The 23085-nt window shown below is 37.8% G+C and overlaps 1 protein-coding gene across 6 annotated transcripts in view; it reads left to right on the top strand.

The window, feature by feature from the left end:
- GAS2 (growth arrest specific 2) overlaps positions 1–23085 on the top strand; it is a 180492-nt gene that overhangs the window by 111103 nt on the left and 46304 nt on the right. For 4 of the 6 annotated variants that reach the window (XM_070782424.1, XM_070782423.1, XM_019955280.2 and 1 more), the window contains exons 7-8: positions 371–478; positions 17895–17948. In XM_070782424.1, coding sequence (XP_070638525.1) covers positions 371–478; positions 17895–17948 — 162 coding nt within the window. The other 2 variants (XM_019955283.2, XM_070782425.1) reach the window with 2 other exon arrangements.

Here is a 23085-nt window from a genome sequence, read left to right as displayed (position 1 = left end):
AGATGCTGTTCCAGCCATCAGTAGACCTTCTTGGCAACGCAATGTACACAGTCTTCTTAATTCACTAAACATGAGACCCCAGCGCATCATCCCTACACTGCCAGTTGATTTGCTCCCGATTATCCTCTGGTATTATCATTGCCATCAGCCCACTTAGGCCTTCGTGCAGTTACTGGCCTGCACAAAGTGCCTTCAGGGCCTGACCTTTACATAGTTCAGGTTTAATATGAAATTTCTGTGCTCACATCATGTCCATAGGCTGATAGAGAACACATTCAAACGCGTTAATGGTTTAGGGGCCTTTGAACCCGTGAAACAAATTAAATGAATCTGATTAAGCAGAATGAACTTGCCAGCTCTTCTATTTCAGGTGAAGCGGATTTCTGAAGATCCTCCTTGCAAATGCCCAAGCAAGTTCTGCGTGGAGAGGCTCTCTCAAGGAAGATACCGCGTCGGAGAGAAGATCCTTTTTATTAGGGTAAATTTTCACTTTTCACTTGACAGCTTGTTCTCCTGAGCATGCACAGAACTGGAGTTGGGGGTTACAGGGAAAATATGACCAGTAACTAAGCAGGAACTTCCCAGGTGGTGCTTACAATTGGGTTTGAACATGAGATATGGAAATTTTTATTATCATACATAATTACTGCTGAGGCCTAAATAAATACAACTTTATCTTTTTACATATACACCAAACAGATCATAGAATCAAATTGAATGAGGAAGAGAAAAGAAAACAAATTCCTTTTTGGTCTAGGCATTTAGTTTCAAAGGAACTAAATCTGCTTCAATGGGTAATAAGAAACACTATTCTGCCCTGGTTTTCCATATCTTAAGTTTGGGAAATGATCAACCCATAGGTCCTGATAACTTTCAAATTATTTGAATATGACTTTTGAAAAAGTTTGGGTTATGAACCAGGGTGAGGAAAGTCAAAACTCATTACAATAGAGTGATTAAATGATGACTGCCATTATTTTAGTAGTTTTCTGGGTTAGAATAAAGAAATAGGGGGCCTGTGTCAATGAAAGATTTGGTGGCCTCTGGCCATTTTTCAGTCATCCTAATTAAAAATCTGACAATTTTTGATTGTAATTATTGACTTAATAAAGTAACATTTCAGGCTGTGATCTGCTTTGTTAATCATCAAGAGAATTTAATCTCTCAAAATGTTTGTTGCTTTCCCTAAGACGAAGAGAGAAACAATCCCTAAAAAACACTGACGTAGAAAGCACTATTCCTTAGAAAGTCATAATTGCACAATTCTTTTAATAATTCTGTATCTAACACATTTACTGCTGGTTTACTGTTTTCAGCATAAGCTAGAGTTAACAATTTCACATCTAACCAAATTCCAAAGTTTGTTGACAACACCCAATGACTTATGTATGGATTATGATTATTATGTATTTTTGTTGTTGTGAACACATTTTCTCATTATACTTTTGAGTCAGTACGATAACAAGCAATAAGAATGAAAAATTAGGAATGTGTATGGTTTACTGAGAAAGAACCCAGAAGACGTTTCTGCAGATGATATCTTCGCTAAGCGTATGCTTTATGTGGGTTTGTAGAAACCAATGTATGATTGGATACATTGCATACTTGGCTATCTAATGTTTACTTATGTAAATGCATCTATATGCTTATGTAGATATGTTGGTTTATATGCGCAAGTCTCTAAAGGTGAGGGAGAAATCTCTACCCAATATAAAGAATCCTTTAGTACAAGGGGATATCGCCAAGGTTTTTAACTGTCACTTTTAGGCAAATATGCTAATAATCCCCTGCTACAGTGGGAATTCTTGTTTCTAGTTTATCAAAAACAATTTCTCAAAGCCCCAGATTTGGCATTGTACCTTCCAATGAGCAGCACTGTTTTTGAACTACCTAATAACCCTGATGCTATCCCCTGAGGGATTGGGGGCAGGAGGAGAAGGGGACGACAGAGGATGAGATGGCTGGATGGTATCACCGACTCAATGGACATGAGTTTGGGTAAACTCCGGGAGTTGGTGATGGACAGGGAGGCCTGGCGTGCTGTGATTCACGGGGTCGCACAGAGTCAGACACGACTGAGCGACTGAACTGAACCGAATAGACCAACAAAGTTAAATGCAGTCGATTTCTGTCTATGGTACAGATACAAATTTGCTTTCTTCCAAGGTTTAAATATATCAATTATTTTTCACTGTCTTTGGAGTGATGATGACACCTCCTTGTTGACTTCTGTAATAACAGAGATTTAGGTATTTCTATTTAGCCATGCTGTGTATCTTTGAAATGTAAACAGGTGGCTTTCAGCCTAATGTCATGATCTTGTGGAGGAGAGAGGTAAGAATTTTCCTTTGTTCTTTGTTCATTCACTTAGTTGGTAACTACCCAGGCCTCAAGTACTGAAAAATCACTTGGCAATATAAAGCTGTATAAGCTTGTAGGAAGGTTTTCAGAAATATGTCTTAGATGCCATGAAAATGTCTATACTATTTGATTTGTCAACCTCAATGCAACTCCATGTAAATATTTTAACGATACTATTCCATGTAAACAATCTAACAATAATTTTAAAAACTGGTCCTCAGATATGCAACAGTATCATCTGGGAAATGGTTAGAAATGCAAATTCTTGAGCCTGTCTCTGGACCTATTGAATCAGAAGCTCTGAGGGTGGGGCCCAGACACCTGTGCTTTAACAAGCCTTCTAGATGATTCTGATGCATCCTAAAGTTTGAAACCACTAATCTAAAAGAGAGAACTAACTGTATGAATGAAAAGATCTGGTTTTTAACAGTATAATTAGAAGTCACTTACATATCTGATCATGGAAGTATATAACCATTGAGGTACTAGGAATGATTATTTTAAAGACTTCTCTGTATCATGAGAAAACACTGAAGATACAATGTTAAGTGGGAAAACAGACTTTGAAATTGTATTTACATATAAAAATATCTGTGTATAAATCCAATATGATTAAGACTTAAAGGGAATAGGAATAATTGAAAATATTTTTTTAATTTTCAGAAGGCATTGTTATGAGTGAATGATTTTTTTCTGTTCTACATTTATTTCTGATGATATTAAAAATAAGGATTCTTTAAAAGAAGAGAAGTCAGCAACCTGATACAGTTGCAAATGTGAGAATAAATAAATGGACTTCTAAAATGTATCAGATTAATTAGCTCAGTGCTCATTTTTCTGATCTTTTATCTAAGCTTTTTATCTTCTGAACAAGAGTAGAGAGGTTTATTGGCACCATGGAGTTGTTTAGACCAGGGAGGGCTTTGCATTTTGTTGTGAACTTGTAGCATATTTTTCCTTGGATGAAGCTCTCATCTTTCCTTATTGTTCTTTACTATTTTATTTTTCCATTGTGAAAACTTACACAAATTGTTTGCAGTTAGCCCTAGGAAATGTATAAACATATTAATATAAATGCCCTTCTCTTTTCAGACCCCATCAGTGAGCCATATGCTCAGTTTTCTCCCTGCTGAAGTTTTAATGACTAAAAACTTTATAGTCATTAAGGTTTTTATCATTTGATGTCCCTTTCCTTCAAGGCTCAGTTTTTAGTGACATGCAAATAATCTAATACAATAAACTGACCTGTGCTAATGCATGAATTGGATGTAAATGACTCCAGTGAATAGAACTTCCATGGGGGGTAAGATCTTTACACTTAACACAGTGGTTCTCGTGTTCTGATAGTGGAGCATGAGGGCAAGCCAGTGGGCTCACATGTGGTGAAATAGCTGACTTTTTTTGTGCTTTGGGCACTAATACAATGAATAATTTTTTTGCTTAATTACGATTTACCACTACCCTAAATTTAGTGTTGTTCAAAATGTGTTTCAAGGATTTATAGTTCTAGAAGATGTTAAAAAATATTATTCATAAAGAAGAAGGGTAGGACCATGGGTTTAAACAGATTTCTTTAATAACTCTTATTACTGATAATTGCCTCTATTAGCCTCTATCTTAGCACCTGTGATATATCTCACTTTAACTTCTCAGTGCAATGTTGCCATTCTCATTGTACAGCTGAGAAGCACAGAGGTTGAGTAACTTCCCAGATTAGAAGCAAATAAGTGATGAAGCTCAGTTCAGTTCTATCACTCAGTCGCGTCTGACTCTTTGCGACCCCATAAGTGATGAAAGTAGGGAAAACCAAGAGATTATTCATGTATGACCTAAATAAAATCCCTTACAATTATACAGTGGGAGTGACAAATAGATTCAAGGGATTAGATCTGATAGATGGGGTGCCTAAAGAACTATGGACAGAGGTTTGTGACATCGTACAGGAGGCAGTGATCAAGACCATCCCCAAGAAAAAGAAATGGAAAAGGCAAAATGGTTGTCTGACGAGGCCTTAAAAATAGTTGTGAAAAGAAGAGAAGCAAAAGGCAAAGGAAGAAAGGAAAGATAACTCATTTGAATGCAGAGTTCCAAAGAATAGCAAGGAGAGATAAGAAAGCCTTCCTCAGTGATCAGTGCAAAGAAATAGAGGAAAACAACAGAATGGGAAAGACTAGAGATCTCTTCAAGAAAATTAGAGATACCAAGGGAACTTTTCATGCAAATATGGGCACAATAAAGGACAGAAATGGTATGGACCTAACAGAAGCAGAAGATATTAAGAAGAGGTGGCAAGAATATACAGAACTATACGAAAAAATCTTCATGACCCAGATAAACACGGTGGTGTGATCACTCACCTAGAACCAGAAATCCTGGAATGCGAAGTCAAGCGGGCCTTAGGAAGCATCACTGTGAACAAAGCTAGTGGAGGTGATGGAATTCCAGTTGGCTATTTCAAAGCTGAAAGATGATGCTGTGAAAGAGCTGCACTCAATATGCCAGCACATTTGGAAAACTCAGCAGTGGCCAGAGGACTAGAAAAGGTCAGCTTTCATTCCAGTTCCAAAGATAGGTAATGCCAAAGAATATTCAAACTACCACACAACTGCACTCATCTCACATGCTAGCAAAGTAATGCTCAAAATTCTCCAAGCCAGGCTTCAACAGTATGTGAACTGTGAACTTTCAGATATTCAAGCTGGATTTAGAAAAGGTAGAGGAACCAGAGATCAAATTGCCAACATATGTTGGATCTTTGAAAAAGCAAGAGAGTTCCAGAAAAACATCTACTTCTGCTTTATTCACTATGCCAAATCCTTTGTGTGGATCACAACAAACTGTGGACAATTCTTAAAGAGATGGGAATACCAGACCACCTGACCTCTCTTCTGAGAAATCTGTATGCAGGTCAAGAAGCAACAGTTAGAACTGGCCATGGAACAACAGACAGGTTCCAAATTGGGAAAGGAGTACGTCAAGGCTGTATATTGTCACCCTGCTTATCTAACTTATATGCAGCGTACATCATGAGAAACGCTGGGCTGGGTGAAGGACAAGCTGGAATCAAGACTGCCGGGAAAATATCAATAACCTCAGATATGCAGATGACACCACTCTTATGGGCAAAAAGTGAAGAAGAACTAAAAAGCTTCTTGATGAAAGTGAAAGAGGAGAGTGAAAAATTGGCTTAAAACTCAACATTCAGAAAACCAATCATGGCATCCGGTCCCATCACTTCATGGGAAATAGATGGGGAAACAGTGAGAGACTTTATTTTCTTGGGCTACAAAGTCACTGCAGATAGTGACTATAGCCATGAAATTAAAAGACACTTGCTCCTTGGAAGAAAATCTATGACCAACCTAGACAGTATATTAAAAAGCAGAGACATTACTTTACGAACAAAGTTTCATCTAGTCAAAGCTATGGTTATCCAGTAGTCATATATGGATGTGAGAGTTGGACTACAAACAAAGCTGAGTGCCAAAAAATTGATTCTTTTGAACTGTGGTGTTGGAGAAGACTCTTGAGAGTCCCTTGGACTTTAGGATGGCCTGGTTGGATCTCTCTGAAGGAAATCAGTCCTGAATATTCCTTAGAAGGACTGATGCTGAAGCTGAAACACCAGAGCTTTGAGAACCTGATGTGAAGAACTGACTCATTTGAAAAGGCCCTGATGCTGGGAAAGATTGAAGGCAGGAGGAGAAGGGGACGACAGAGGATGAGATGGTTGGATGGCTTCACCAACTCAAAGGACATGAGTTTGAGTAAACTCTGGGAGTTGGTGATGGACAGGGAGGCCTGGTGTGCTGCAGTCCATGGGGTCACAAAGAGTTGGACACGACTGAGCAACTGAACTGAAGTGATGAAAGTAGGATTCAAAGGTCCAACTCCTGAATTTATACTCTTTAGCACTAAATAACAGAGAAGGCAATGGCACCCCACTCCAGTACTCTTGCCTGGCAAATCCCATGGTCCCAAGAGTTGGACACGACTGAGCGACTTCATTTTCACTTTTCACTTTCATGCATTGGAGAAGGAAATTCTCCAGTGTTCTTGCCTGGAGAATCCCAGGGATGGCAGAGCCTGGTGGGCTGGCATCTATGGGGTTGCACAGAGTCGGGCACGACTGAAGCGACTTAGTAGTAGTAGTAGTAACACTAAATAATACTGATTTATTTATCTGGGATTATCTGAGATTTCCTGGGGGGCTGAATATATTAATGTGATATATTAATCATGAGAATGAGATGTATTATGTAACATTTTCTGAATGTATCTGAACATGGAAATGGTCCCTATGCCACCTGTTTTCCCCAGAGCATTATCCTGGGCTAGGAGGTCATGAAAACATACTTTGGGAAAGACATTATCAATCAAATCAATTAAAAAAGAATTTGTAACATAAAATTATATGAAAGTTTTCTGCAGTTTGCCAGAGTTAAAATCTATTTATATCAAAGTGTGGCTTCCCAGGTGGCATAGTGGTAAAGAATCTGTCTGCCAGTGCAGAAGTAGGAGACATGAGTTTGATCCTTGGGTTGGGAAGATCCCCTGGAGTAGGAAATGGCAGCTCACTCCAGTATTCTTGCCTGGAAACGTCCCATGGACAGAGGAGCCTGGCAGGCTCTACAGCCCATGGAGTTGCAAAAAGTTGGACAAGACTGAGTACACATGCATACACATATCAAAGTATTTCTAAGAAATGTTGACGTTATACTGTTCTATATGTAAATTCCATTTGGAAATTATGATTCAAGGAAATGCCTGGAAAACTTTAAAAGAAAGGCAGCTAAAATTTAATAAACATCATTTGTACCAGGCATTATAATAGGTGCTTTATGTACATTGTCTCACTGACTTCTCTACCACTGAGCTGGGAAAATGTTTTTATCCTTTTGTTATACATGAAAAGACAAAGACTTAATTATGGTTAGGGTCTTAAGTAAATAGTATGATGGACAAAATCTAAGTTTTGACTCCCAAATCCATAACATACTCCATTCTAAGCTCCCTGCCTATGACATGTCCATTAGATGCAGATTTTTATTCACAAGGTTAGTCCTGTAAAAAGGACTTGCACCTTTTTCCAATAAGTTTAAGGCCCAAGTATATAGTAGTGTATTCCTATATCATTTTTACTTTACAAATATTCAGATACAAAAAGTATTACAATTGCATAATCAATAGTACTATGCAGTGTAAGGCAAAGGATTTAATTTGTTTGCCTGACTGTATTGTGGTAGTAATAAAAATTATAGTAATTATTAGGTGTTTACCTGTATGTCAGACACTATTCAAAATGGTTTATATGGCCTATATAAGACAATAAGATATCTTACTTTCCACCATTATATCTTATTTATTTATTTATTTTAATTGAAGGATAATTGCTTTACAGAATTTTTGATGGGAGGGAGGTTCAAGAGGGAAGGGACCTATGGATTCCCATGTTCATACCTATGGCTGACTCATGTTGATATTTGGAAGAAAACATCATTATATCTTATATCTTTTTCGAGGAAGTCAAAAGATAATTTTTTACATTGCTAATATAGTTTTCTTGTCTTTTTACTAATTATTGATATTTTAAGTGGATTAATATTATTTTAAGACATTTTAATAGCAGATTTTTATAATTGGGTAAACCATATCAGTTTTCATTCTAACACTCTGAAGCGTCTGAATATTTTTTTCTTCATATTTTAAGAAATCTGACTACTTAGGAAGCCTAAAGAAAAGGCAATGAATAATTTCACTGGAACTCAGCAAAGGGATTTGAAATGTTATGCAGTCACCTTCATTATACTAGTTTTGAATTAAGTCATCACAAATCAATGGAAAAGCCACACACATTATTATTGATTCTTTGTAATTTCTTCTTTACTATAAGAAATCTTCAGGGTTATACCTCTGTGTAGAAAACAACTCACTATAATAAGCCAAGCAAAAGAGGTACCAGAGCTCTGTTGCTATAGCAACCCAACCTGGCAATGTCTTCTGGGACTTGCTCTAAGGGAAGGGCCAATGATAGGGAGTAATGTGACTTTCTTTTCTGCTCTTATGACATATATTGATTTACTGTGAATAAAAAGTAACATGGTTCAAATTGCATACCTTTCCTGGTAATGAAAAATGGGCTCTTGTATAAAAATGACAAGGAGTTTTAAACAAGTAGCAAGGAGTAAAACTTTCATTTATCTTAGTGGAAACATTGCATAAACAGCCCTTCCTCAGTAGTTGAATGTTGAAAATTCATTTTCTTGAATAGCAAGGATATAAATATTTCATATAATTTAGCAATTTATGGGAGCAGCGATTAGGATTTCAAAACTGTCTAATGGGTTATATTACTTTTAGGGAAAAAATGGTCAGGTTTGCCTCTGATACATGTATAAAATCTCAAAGCATTTATAATGTTCTAATCCATGATGAAAGAAACATGGCTGCTATTACGGCATGAATATTTCCAGACTGAGTACCTTTCTTTGCCCAAATGCCTCAAAACTGAACACTAATTCAGGTAAAGCAAGCAAGAACATTTAAAATGTATTCAAACACTTTAAGATTTCTTCTTAATAATGTCTTTGCTCCATTAAAGACACTCTCATTTCTTTGTAATTTATTCATGTTCAATGAGGCTGGCCCAATAGGATATAATTTACACTTTGGTAACACATCTCTCAAAGGACTTTGCAAATGTTAATGTCTTCTTAACCTCTTCTTTCAGAGAAAAGTATATATCTTGGATGAATGCAAAATAAACAAATAGTGATTGACCACAGCTATAAAAAAAATCAGCTGAATGGATGTTAACCTTTCTGAAATTTATTCCTTGAGAATGAAAACCTTTAAACATAGAAAAACTATGTTCTAATCATAGACTTTGTCCATGATTGCACCCAATACTACATTTGACACTAAATTGGAAAACAATAAAAAAACACAACTTGATATCTCTTAAAATAATTGAAAGAGTAATATATCTGGGCCATTCTCTATATTCCTATTTAAGTTAGAGAAGTATATCAAGTGTGAAGAACAATAAATAAATGAGTTCAAAACCAAAAACTCTTTTCCTTGAGAATTTGCCAATATTTGCCACTTAGCAGTGAGTAGATTTTTAAAAAAAATATTATGTCTACCTTTTAGCTGAACTGGTAAGCATTTTTACTTATATCCAACTGGATCAGCAAAGTTTACCACGCCTTTAAGTTGTACAATACATGCGTGACTCTATTTCACCTTGAATCATTTTCTTTTGCCATTCCACTACATCTAGAATAAATGGATAATATTTTTTACTAGCCACAAATAAAATTATGTAAACTTACAAAAACATTGGAAAAGTAAGCATCTTCAATTGAGGAAATACATAGGACCTATGATTTTTATTCCCACTTTCTGCATTGCTGTGCCTTCCTGCCATTGAGATAAATTCATTGTACCAAATTTATCATGGATTCTTTTGTATATATATAGACAATAAGGAAACCAAGTATTAGGAAGTTAACTACTCCCCAAATGTCACACAGCTATAGGAGTTGAAATCTTTCTTTGAATTCAGCATATCTGATTTCAGAGCCTATATTTTTAACTACATGCTTTTCATTCTGTTTCAGACTATCTAGTCTTTGGCATGTTGTGCTGTGAGTATTCTGCTCAGCTTTCAACATCCACTGATAATTGACCTGTACTTAATGGTAGTTCCTAATTTGCTTATTCCTTTGCTGCTGTGGTTTGGTAAAGCATGGAATTTAATAGCCAATGCCTGTTAGAAGAGATTACCCAAGAAACAATCTTAGAAAACAATAACACCCCAACACACACACACACACAAATCAGAAAAACCAGGATGGTTTTCACATTGTTCAACATAGTTACTGATTTTTTTCCCAATATATTGACCAGATTTGAAAGATCTTTCCCAAAAAAATGATTTATTTGGTGAGTGAACAAAGGGATATTCTCAAATTACTACAGTTATATATTTCCATTTCCAGTTTGCTTTTATGTTATCAATATTAAATCCCATTAATTTTGTTATATATGAAAGGATTTTCTGACCATGATATGGTGGGTTGGAGAGATGAAATTGCCTTTTCTACCTTTTAGTATTTTTAATAAAGCGTCTAAATTAGGCCCTTTATTAAAAAGTACAAAGTACTTTTTATGTACAGATTGTGACAAAGTACAATCTGAAAACTTTTGGCATAGCAGTTAATCATTTTGAAATCATTTTCCCTAAACATAAGTTTTGAGTAATTTTTTATAATACTTTTTCCTAATTGTGTTACTTGATGGAGGGTAGAGTATTTCTTTTGTATGGTTTGTAAAGTATACTGTGCTGTGTGTGCTATGCTAAGACACTTCAGTTGTGTCTGACTCTTTGTGACCCTGTGGACCATAGCACACCAGGCTCCTCTGTCCATAGTATTCTCCAGGCAGGAATACTGGAGTGGGTTGCTGTGCCTTCCTCCAGGGGATCTTCCCAACCCAGAGATCAAACCACTGTCTCCTATGTCTCCTGCACTGGCATTCTTTACCATTAGCGCCACTTGGAAAGTCAAATTGCACTTACTTATACATTATGTCATATTTTCACTGGGGCTTCTCTGCTGGCTCAAAGAATGGTAAAGAACCTGCCTGCAATACAGGAGACCCAGGTTCAGTCCCTGGCTTGCAAAGATCCCCTGGAGGAAGGCATGGGAACCCATTCCAGTATTCTTGCCTAGAGAACCTAATGGATGGAGGAGCCTGGCAGGCTACAGTCCATGGGCTCCAAAGGGTCAGACACACAACTGAAGCAACTTAGCACACGTATTTTTCATTAATACTTTTTGAAAAAATCAGTGTGATTGTTAATTTATACATTTTCTTGATGATGAAGCTACAGATAACAGATATTTAACAATTTTCTCATCAGCTAGTAAGTGGCTGATCCAGGATTAAATTATATTTCTTTAAATATTAAATTCCATACATTTAAAACATCACTGCATTTTGGACTGTTTTCTTGACTATGATGGCTACTCCATTTCTTCTAAGGGATTTCTGCACACAGTAGTAGATATAATGGTCATCTGAGTTAAATTCATGCATCCCAGTCTGTTTTAGTTCACTGATTCCTAAAATGTCGACGTTCACTCTTACCATCTCCTGTATGACTACTTCCAATTTGCCTTGATTCATGGACCTAACATTCCAGGTTCCTATGCAAAATTGCTCTTTACAGGATCAGACTTTACTTCCATCACCAGTCACATCCACAGCTGGGTGTTGTTTTTGGTTTGGCTTCACCTCTTCATTCTTTCTGGAGCTATTTCTCCACTCTTCTCCAGTAGCATATTGGGCACCTCCTGACCTGGGAAGTTTATCTTTCATGTCATACCTCTTTGCCTTTTCATACTGTTCATGGGATTCTCCAGGCAAGAATACTGAAGTGGTTTGCCATTCCCTTCTCCAGTAGACCACGTTTTGTCAGAATGCTCCGCCAATAGACAAATCTCAAAATCTCAAAAATGACAGAATGATCTCTGTTCGTTTCCAAGGCAAACCATTCAATATCATAGTAATCCAAGTCTGTGCCCCAACCAGTAATGCTGAAGAAGCTGAAGTTGAACGTTTCTATAAAGACCTACAAGACTGTCTAGAACTAACACACAAAAAAAGATGTTCTCTTCATTATAGGGGACTGGAATGCAAAAGTAGGAAGTCAAGAGATACATGGAGTAACAACCACATTTGACCTTGGAATACAAAACAAAGCAGGTCAAAGGCTAACAGAGTTTTGCCAAGAGAACCAACTGGTCATAGCAAACACCCTCTTCCAACAACACAAGAGAAGACTCTACACATGGACATCACCAGATGGTCAAACCAGAATCAGATTGATTATATTCTTTGCAGCCAAAGATGGAGAAGCTCTATATAGTCAGCAAAAACAAGACCAGGAGCTGACTGTGGCTCAGATCATGAATGCCTTATTGCCAATTTCAGACTGAAGAAAGTAGGGAAAACCACTAGACCATTCAGGGATGACCTGAATGAAATCCCTTATGATTATACAGTGGAAGTGACAAATAGATTCAAGTGATTAGATCTGATAGACAGAGTCCCTGAAGACCTATTGACAGAGGTTTGTGACATTGTACAGGAGGCAGTGATCAAGACCATCCCCAAGAAAAAGAAATACAGAAAGGCAAAATGGTTGTCTGATGAGGCCTTAAAAATAGCTGAGAAAAGAAGAGAAGTGAAAGGCAAAGGAGAAAAGGAAAGATATACCCAATTGATTTACAGTTCCAAAGAATAGCAAGGAGAGATAAGAAAGCCTTCCTCAGTGATCAGTGCAAAGAAATAGAAGAAAACAATAGAATGGGAAAGACTAGAGATTGCTTCAAGAAAATTAGAGATACCAAGGAGACTTTTCATCCAAAGATGAGCACAGTAAAGGACAGAAATGGTTTGGACCTAACAGAAGCAGAAGATATGAAGAAGTGGCAAGAATACACAGGAGAACTATACAAAAAAGATCTTCATGACCCAGATAACCATGATAGTGTGATCACTCACCTAGAACCAGAAATCCTGGAATGCGAAGTCAAGTGGGCCTTAGAAAGCATGACTATGAACAAAGCTAGTGGAGGTAATGGAATTCCAGTTGAGCTGTTTCAAATCCTAAAAGATGATGCTATGAAAGAGCTGCACTCAATATGCCAGCACATTTGGAAAACTCAGCAGTGGCCACAGGACTGGAAAAGGTCAGCTTTCATTCCAGTCCCAAAGAAAGGCAATGCCAAAGAATATTCAAACTACCACACAATTGCAGTCATCTCACATGCTAGCAAAGTAAAGCTCAAAATTCTCCAAGCCAGGCTTCAACAGTACATGAACCAAGAACTTCCAGATGTTCAAGCTGGATTTAGAAAAAGAGGAACCAGAGATCAAATTGCCAACATCTGCTGAATCATTGAAAAAGCAAGAGAGTTCCAGAAAAACATCTACTTCTTTGTTATTGACTACACCAAAGCCTTTGACTGTGTGAATCACCAACAAACTGTGGACAATTCTTAAAGAGATGGGAATACCAGACCACCTGACCTGCCTCCTAAGAAATCTGTATGCAGGTCAAGAGGCAACAGTTAGAACAGGATATGGAACAACAGTCTGATTCCAAATTGGGAAAGGAGTATGTCAAGGCTGTATGTTGTCACCCTGCTTATTTAACTCATATGCAGAATACATCATGTGAAATGCTGGGCTCGATGAACCACAAGCTGGTATCAAGATTGGTGATATATATAAGATATTAAAATAACTATTCAGTGATAAAAAAAAATAGTATATAAATAAACTAATCTATAAACAAACAAACAAAAAAAAGATCGGTGGAAGAAATATCAATAACCTAAAGATATGCAGACAACACCACCCTGATGGCAGAAAGTGAACTAAAGAGCCTCTTGATGAAAGTGAAAGAGGAGAGTGAAAAATTGGCTTAAAACTCAACATTCAGAAAACCAATCATGGCATTTGGTCCCATCACCTCATGGCAAATAGATGGGGAAACAATGGAAACAGTGAGAGACTTTATTTTGGCAGGGGCACTCCAAAATCACTGCAGATGGTGACTGCAAGCCATGAAACTAAATGATGCTTGCTACTTGGAAGAAAATCTATGACCAACCTAGACAGTATATTAAAAATCAGAAACATTACTTTACCAACAAAGGTCCGTCTAGTCAAAGCTTTGGTTTTTCCAGTTGTCATATATGGATGTGAGAGTTGGACTATAAAGACAGCAGAGTGCTGAAGAATTGATGCTTTTGAACTGTGGTTTTGGAGAAGATGCTTGAGAGTCCCTTGGACTGCAAGGACATCCAACCAGTCCATCCTAAAGGAGATCAGTCCTGGGTGTTCATTGGAAGGACTGATGCTGAAGCTGAAACTCCAATACTTTGGTCACCTGATGCGAAGAACCGATTCATTGGAAAAGACCCTGATGCTGGTAAAGATTGAAGGTGGGAGGAGAAGGGGATGACAGAGGATGAGATGGTTGGATGGCATCACCGAATCAATGGACCGGAGTTTGAGTAAGCTCTGGGAGTGGGTGACGGACAGGGAAGCCTGGTGTACTGCAGTCCATGGGGTCACAGAGAGTCGAACGTGAGTGAGTGACTGAATTTAACTGAACTGAAAACATCACACAGTAAAATTCCCTTTGAAGTATTGTTTAAATTTTTGGAATAAATGAAACTCTTTGTTTTTTCTTCTGTTTTTGATTTAAGAATCATTTCCCTTGCATTACATAATAATGTGAAATTGTAAAGTTTGAGTTTTCTTTCTTCCTTTTTTAGTCTTCCCAACAAGAATATTTCTTGGTTGGTTTACATGTTCTATGCTGATATAAATATGAGTAATTTTTAAAATGAGTTTTACTAAGTGAAAGTATATGAAGCAATTTTACAGAAAGGGTGTCATGTTGTTAAATTATTGATGAGTCTTCTAGGAGCCAAAGAACAAACCTATGAAATATCTGTCATTATAAATTGTGTATCATCCTTCCAAGGGCCAAGTTACATAAACAGGATGCAGCTAGATTCATTAAGAAACATACTTTATAACTTAGCTATCTTGAGTTTGCACTGAACATAGCATGGTAGCAATTTTACCATTACAACATTGACTGTAATAAATTAGGACTCATTTATTTTGTGGTATCTTTTTCATAAAGTCAGTGAGTTAAGTTTCTGCAGACTCAGTCATGATAGACCTTGCCTTGTCTTTCCCTTCTAATAGTTGACATTTTGCATTTCAGTTCCTCAGTAAATCATGGAATCTTGCTTGGTTCTGGATCCAGAAGGTACCTTCATCATCTAACTGTCAAGACTTTTAGTGAAGAAACCTTACTGATTCATTTCAAATTTTTATTCACTAGAATGGTGTGTTCCACTTATAGTAGTAGTAACATTTTCATTTGAAGGTTGGTTGTATGTTGTTTAGGATATATTCTGTCATTTCCTGCCATCTTGTTAGAGGCATACTAAGACCTTGAGGAGATTCCTTATGTAGATTTGGGGAGGAACAAGATATAAGAATTTGGGTTTAATATTAACGTTAGGATATGTACTCAATTTGTTTTACTCTAATGAAAGTCCTAATGTTACCCAAAAAATAAATAAATCACAGTGAGTTATTTAAAGATATTTACCCCCATTTCCCTAAAAGAACACCAGCAAGAAATTACTACATTATATGACTTTTCTCCTAGCTGTAGCTTTCTCTCACTTTCATTTCCTTTTATATACCAGCTTCTCTTGCCAACTTCTAATCTTCCTTCACGGTTCTCACACCTTGTCCTTCCAGCACTCTTGGCTGTTATGGAGAAATGCCTTCTCTCTTGCCCAGAGGTTTTATAATCTAGCTTGTATTACAGACATCACATTTTAGGGGGCTATAAACTCCATGGAGAAATTATAATTATTTGAAATATCACCATGTAAAGGACTTTCTCATGCTTTCTCTTTTTAAACTAGCTCTACAATTTTTTTTTCATTTTCACAGAAACTGACACCTGAGTTAACAGTCTCTAACTTTCACTCTAAACATAGTCATTTGTTCATATTTTTCTTGAAACCCAGCCTCATAAAATATGTGGGGCAGAGATAATTGGATAGTACCTCCAAGGCCTCATTTGAAGGCAGGTAAAGGGCAGACCTGGGATTTCAAATTCTCTTCTAACTTTGGCATTAGGCATAAGGACCCCAAGGACTCCATTCTAAATTGCAACACCCAGATAAATAGTAACACAGTAATTTGTCATCATCCACCAATGTGTTGCTGCTGCTGCTGCTAAGTCGCTTCAGTCGTGTCCGACTCTGTGCGACCCCATAGACGGCAGCCCACCAGGCTCCCCTGTCCTTGGGATTCTCCAGGCAAGAACACTGGAGTGGGTTGCCATTTCCTTCTCCAATGCATGAAAGTGAAAGTGAAAGTGAAGCCGCTCAGTCGTGTCCGACTCTTAGCGACCCCATGGATTGCAGCCTACCAGGCTCCTCCGTCCATGGGGTTTTCCAGGCTAGAGTACTGGAGTGGGGTGCCAGTTAGCCAACGATAATGTTACCCATCTGGAACTCTTCTTTTGATAATCATGGTCTTTTGAAATCCTCGATTAATAGAGAAATTATGAAAACATATGGCACACAGAGCTTTAGGAGTGTTATTGGCCTGTCCACCTACAGCTAAAGTAGGCTTCAGCCTTGCACAGAGGCACTTTGGACCACAATGAATATATCACAAAATCCTGCTGCCATGGTGATATTTACAAAGTATCTTTCTACCTTCTTCTAATTTCCCTATCAACCAACATGACAAGGAGCTGAAAGTGTTCTCAGACGCCAAGAGAGGAATGAGCTCTTAACCAATCTTGGGTAGCTCATCTATCTCCTGTATTTATTCAACATCTTATAACAAAAAGAAATCCCACAATGAGCACTGGAAGAATTCCAAAGAAGCCTGAATTTTTAATTGACCTACTGGCAGCAAGAATTGAGTGGGATCTTTCTTCATGTACAACATCCATAGATCTGATGGATAACACACACACACACACACACACACACACATATGGTAGAGATGAAATATTCTAAGGAAAAAATGGAAGATAACCTTAAATAGTAAGTTACAGCCATAATAACATCTAATCATGGGAGGGGAAATGAATGTTTCCCAAGGATAACTTTACTTTGAAACCCTGATGCTTAGGCAGAGAATCTGGGACATGTCCTTCAATTATAACTGAAGGACTTTCAACCAATCACCTTTCAGATAAACTGGGCATCTCCTGGTGAATATGTGACCATTGTGAGATTTCTAATCTGCATAAATACACTACCTGCGTACATTTTAAATTTCAACAGAAGGAAGTATTAATATACTCACATGTCACACAATTTTCTGAGTGGAAATATAATGGTGAAACCTTGAATAAATGCAAGAGGTCAAGTAAGTAGGGAAGTCAGAACAAGATGGCAGGATATTCACCTAAAACAGGAAATTTCATAGAGAAAATAAAGACTGCATTTACATAACAATTTTCTCTACAGTTTCATGAAACCTTCTCTAGAGCCTGGTATATTTCAGTTGTGGAATCGAGACACAGACTTGATGTCTGTTTTGGGGAAAAATTATTTCCTTACGTGTATCTCTTGTTAAAGTAAGAATTCAGCAAGGAACAGGAGACTGAAGGACCCCCAAAAATGGATAGTTCTAAACATTTACGTTTTAAAGTGTCTACCAATTCTTAGACTGTGTATGCCTTAGTTATCACTTCATGTAGATTATTAGGCATTAAACCTTCCTTTGACTCTAGGGTATGAAGAAATGTAAGAATAGTCATTATAACCTGAAAGTAAAGATTTTCTTTAATCTTGTCAAAAAAGATCACAGTTTGCATTTTCAGGTAACATTCATGCGCCTTTCTGCTGTTGAGACAGAGAGCATTTTATGAACTTCCTATCTTCTTGTTTCAGTAGGGTCTTCATGGTTGTGACTATGTCTCCATAGCCAAAGCAAAGCAGACGTTGAAGGTAATCACTTAGATAGTTTAAGTAATGATTTAGTAATTTAAAAACTCAGGGGAGAACTTCTCCACATTGCTTTCGCGGTGGACTCTTGGCCTCCCATCAAGTGAGGGAAGTTGAGCATCCAAAAGTGAGTTTTGTACCTGTTGTTTTTTCCTTTTTCGGTGAGAGTTTTAAAATGCTGGTTCTCCTTTGGTATTCCCATAATAGTTTATAAAAATGGCAACCGTGGGCTTATGGTGGGTGGGTGGCTGGCAGTAACCTAGTAATTTTTGTCTTTTCTTAGTGCAGTTTCCTTGCTCCAGTGTGTTCCTTTACTGAGCTTGTTATCAAAATTATTTGAAAGTATAAACCTGGGTTTAGTTTCTGTATGCAATGTCATTTTAGCCTTTGCCTGAAAATATTTAAAATAATATACTTGTGGAATAAAAATGAAATGCCATGTGATTTCAGATTGTTTCCATTCTATTCCCATTGTACAAATTGCCTTTTGTGATTTAACACATGAACCCCATGGATCTTTGCCAAATTTTGGCTCCTGACACCATATCCAACCTCCAGATCATTCAGCAGGGTTTTAACTAATACATGTGATTTATTAGTTTATTATATGAAAAGTGACAGAGATAGCAATGGAGTAAGTCTCTAATTTGAAGCCCTGAAGCTATCAGTGTAGATATAAATATTGGCTCACTTTTCGTTTTTAAATATTAATAATTATGATCCACAAATAGCTTACTTGAGTAAATCTTGTCAATTTCACATAAATAAGTGTTAGAAAAGTCCCATTTTGTCAATTTTTCTTTAAACAGGATGGGTATATCTTGAAACTACATTATGAGAACTAGATTAGATCTCAACAATGTATTGTTAAATGCATTTATTGATTTGTAATTTATTTCTGCACTCATTCATCAAATACATGAGTATGTGCTATATGCAAAGAACTTTTAGAAATCTCAAGGATATTGTTTGTAAGGTGTGTTTCTTTATAAAGATCATGCTTAACTATATAAGTAATTGGTCACACATTAGTGATAATTCTATCAATGGCATATAACTTAATTGGTTATCCACATTAATAATTGGCAAGAAGGAGAAGGAAATGAATTTCCTTAGATCACTTCTAAAATCTCTTCAATGAACCTGAAAATATTCTAGAATATTAGGGTGCATGATCATGTTGGGTGGTAGAAAAACAGCAGCCATAACTTTCCTTGGACCTGTTGAAAGTCATTGTATAATGACTTTTGAAGCAAGTTAGTACTAAATATGAAACCTTAATCCGCTGCTCTGACCTGGCTATGATAGCCTTGACTGCCATCTATCACCATAATCAATTGAACCACTCTTGCTTGCTGGATGTGAAATTTCCCTTTTCATTCTTTAAATGTCTTGAAGAAGAAGGTATTCCTGACAAGTTTCTCTGTGTTCTTTGTTCTTTTCGTGACTTAAATTGCCACACTTCTCTCTGCTTCTCTCTTAAAAACAAAAACAAAAACAAAAACTTTTCATAAGTGTTTTTTAAAAAGGCATGCGTACATCAGGAATGTAGTTCTCTGATAACCTTCATCACGGTGCTTCCTATTTTAGGGTGCATCTCTATAGAAAATATTTCAAGTTGGTATGGTTTCAGTAGGCAGTGTCGATTTTATAGGAGGTTTGTAAAGGAGCTCACAGGTTAGTTCTTTGGGAGGCAGTTTACATCTCTTTTTGAGAGTTTTAGAGCAGTACAGAATTCTCCTCTTTCCTTTTCTTTACCTTCCCATTTTCCCTTGGGAAGAGGAGTAGGGAAAAAAGCAGACTTTGTCAAATTTTGGAAGTGGGTCCTCATCTTGGTCTCTCATTTTTCTTTCAATCTAAACACAAACATAGGATGACAACACTGACATTGACATTTTCTTAATCGAAGTGAAATGCACTATAATCAACGCTTCCTGGAGTCATTCCTCAGAGACCCAGTTCAGTTCAGTTCAGTCGCTCAGTCGTGTCGAACTCTTTTGCGACCCCATGAATCGCAGCACGCCAGGCCTCCCTGTCCATCAACAACTCCCAGAGTTCACTCAGACTCACGTCCATCGAGTCGGTGATGCCATCCAGCCATCTCATCCTCTGTCGTCCCCTTCTCCTCCTGCCCCCAATCCCTCCCAGCCTCAAGGTCTTTTCCAATGAGTCAACTCTTCGCGTGAGGTGGCCAGAGTATTAGAGTTTCAGCTTCCGCATCAGTCCTTCCAATGAACACCCAGGACTGATCTCCTTTAGGATGGACTGGTTGGATCTCCTTGCAGTCCAAGGGACTCTCAAGCGTCTTCTCCAACACTGCAGTTCAAAAGCGTCAGTTCTTCAGCTCTCAGCTTTCTTCACAGTCCAACTCTCACATTCATACATGACCACAGGAAAAACCATAGCCTTGACCAGATGGACCTTTGTTGGCAATGTCTCTGGTTTTCAATATGCTATCTAGGTTGGTCATAACTTTCCTTCCAAGGAGTAAGCGTCTTTAATTTCATGGCTGCAGTCACCATCTGCAGTGATTTTGGAGCCCAGAAAAATAAAGTCTGACACTGTTTCCACTGTTTCCCCATCTATGTCCCATGAAGTGATGGGACCGGATGCCATGGTCTTCGTTTTCTGAATGTTGAGCTTTAAGCCAACTTTTTCACTCTCTTCTTTCACTTTCATCAAGAGGCTTTTTAGTTCCTCTTCACTTTCTGCCATAAGGGTGGTGTCATCTGCATATCTGAGGTTATTGATATTTCTCCCAGCAATCTTGATTCCAGCTTGTGCTTCTTCCAGCCCAGCGTTTCTCATGATGTACTCTGCATAGAAGTTAAATAAACAGGGTGACAATATACAGCCTTGACGTACTCCTTTTCCTATTTGGAACCAGTCTGTTGTTCCATGTCCAGTTCTAACTGTTGCTTCCTGACCTGCATATAGGTTTCTCAAGAGACCCTCTAGTGCCCAAAGCAAATGTTTGGAGCTGAGCTTTACGTTTGGTGGGTACAGACCCTCTTGGGAGTTATCTGTTCTTTCACCCTTGAACACAGGCAGTTCTGAGAGAACAGGAAGAGCTTGCTAGGCTGTGACAAGCACAGTTTAGAAAGCCTGGACCCCAGGGCTGAAATACCAGGAGCCCAACAGATGCCAAGCTCCTAGTTCTTCCTCCTGGGTGCTGCTTGAGGTCCCATTTTGCTCTCACACTATTCCCTGCAGAATCTCAGCCCTGTGGCCCTTCTGACTCTTGCTAGGGAGGCTTGCCAAGCTATTTTCATTTCTGAGTCTCATCATCTGATTCTTTTCCCAGTTTTCAGTTCTCTTTGCCTCATTCTGACCCCTTTCCACAGGTGGGACTTATGCTCTAGTCATCTTTGCTGTTTATACCTAATGCCATACCTTGATCTCAGTCTCAGATATCTATACCACCTTCAGATCTTGCTGGGTATGTACAGGCCTGGCGTTAGGCGCCCGCTTTGGGACTTGTTTGGTGTAAATTATTGTTCTCTCTGAAGCAAAATCACCTTTCCTGCCTCCTATTATTGGCACTTCTTAGATTGGTTTTCTTTACTCCCAAGATACCACGTTTTTGACCCTCTACCCATAGCAGATTACAAAAAATGTGGCAAGCATCATTTTAGGTTATGGCAGTTAAATTTTAGCAACATCTGGATAACCAGAGCTAGTGAGGGACAGGCTGATGTGCTTAACATGCCTCCACCCGGTGTTTGCTGCCCAGACATTTCTAGTTAAACACATGAATGCTCCATTTTTATTTTAATGCAACTTCTTATTGTTATCTCCAATCCCATTTACTCTAGTACAAGTATGTCTCCAGAAAAACAGGTGTTTTCTCGTATTCCTAGGCATTGGAGCTATTTATTACAAGTGGCTTGCCTTCATCCTCTTTGATTTCCTAAAAGTGAAGAGCTTTCAAAACACATCTTATGTCTTTAATTAACATACATTTAGTGTGCCATTTTCTTTATTTAAAAAATTTTTTTTTATCTTGATCATTTTTAAAGTTTCTTTCATTGAATTTGTTGCAATATCATTTCCATTTTATGTTTTGGTTTTGGGTATGTGGGTTCTTCACTCCTTGACCAGGGATCAAACCCACAGTCCCTACATTGGAAGGTGAAGCTTTAACCACTGGACTGCCAGGGAAGCCTCTATAGTGTGTCATTTTAAACAGAGCACTTTTGCCATATTTTAAAAGAACAATTCCTGTATATATATATTTTTTTGATAGTGACACAATTATAGATTTATCTAAGAGACAAATAATTGCTTGGGAGACGGGAGAATACTTAAATCTGTACTTAATCTATTGATTTGAAGAATTTAGATCACATTGGGTTAGACATCACAGTTAAGTTAGAGCTCTACCTTTCATGTGTCTTTCATGTGATACATTTTAGGGAGTTAGATATGGGGTGGTGTTCCCAATAGTACGTTATTTACCACAGGGTTTTTCTATCTAATCTGGACTTCAGAAATCCAGAAAAGCTATCAGGAGAAAGAAAAGTCTGAGCTGAGACTCAAATAATAAGCAAAGGTTAGCCAAAAAAAGGAAGGGAAAGTGTTTCAATCAGAATCAGAAAGGGAACAGCAAGCACAGGGGCTCAGGAGCACCAGAGAAAAGAGATAGGGAGGAAATAGAAAGTGATGAAGGGGGTCTAGAGAGAATAAGACTAGAGAGAATAAGGCATTACCAAAATTCTTAGACATTCGGCCTTCAGAGGAGGACAAGGGGAGGAGGGAGAGATGAGAATCTTGTGGCAAGGCAAGACATGTGAGCAGACACACAGAGCCATCTCAGACTACATGTATGATGAAGGCTTTGGCTTTCTCCTGAAGGAAATGTAGAGATTCTGGGGAATTTTTAGAAAGGAAGAGATAGGACTAGATTACATTTTAAATCGCTTAGGCTATAGTGTGGAGAATGAACTGAAATGATATAAAATTAGTGGAATACATCCAACCATATTGGCTTGGGGGATGTATGGGTCATGACAATGTCAGCTCAACCTGGAGACCGTCTGATAAGACTTCCAGAAATAATACATACTATGACCTCCCAGACAAAGCTCTCTATCTAGGTATGTAGTTATTTAACACTGAGACACTATTAAGTTCATCTTTG

This window comes from Bos indicus, chromosome 29 (assembly GCF_029378745.1).
Source record: "Bos indicus isolate NIAB-ARS_2022 breed Sahiwal x Tharparkar chromosome 29, NIAB-ARS_B.indTharparkar_mat_pri_1.0, whole genome shotgun sequence".
In the NCBI taxonomy this organism is placed as follows: Eukaryota; Metazoa; Chordata; class Mammalia; order Artiodactyla; family Bovidae; genus Bos; species Bos indicus.
This window is presented reverse-complemented; position numbering and strand designations above follow the sequence as displayed.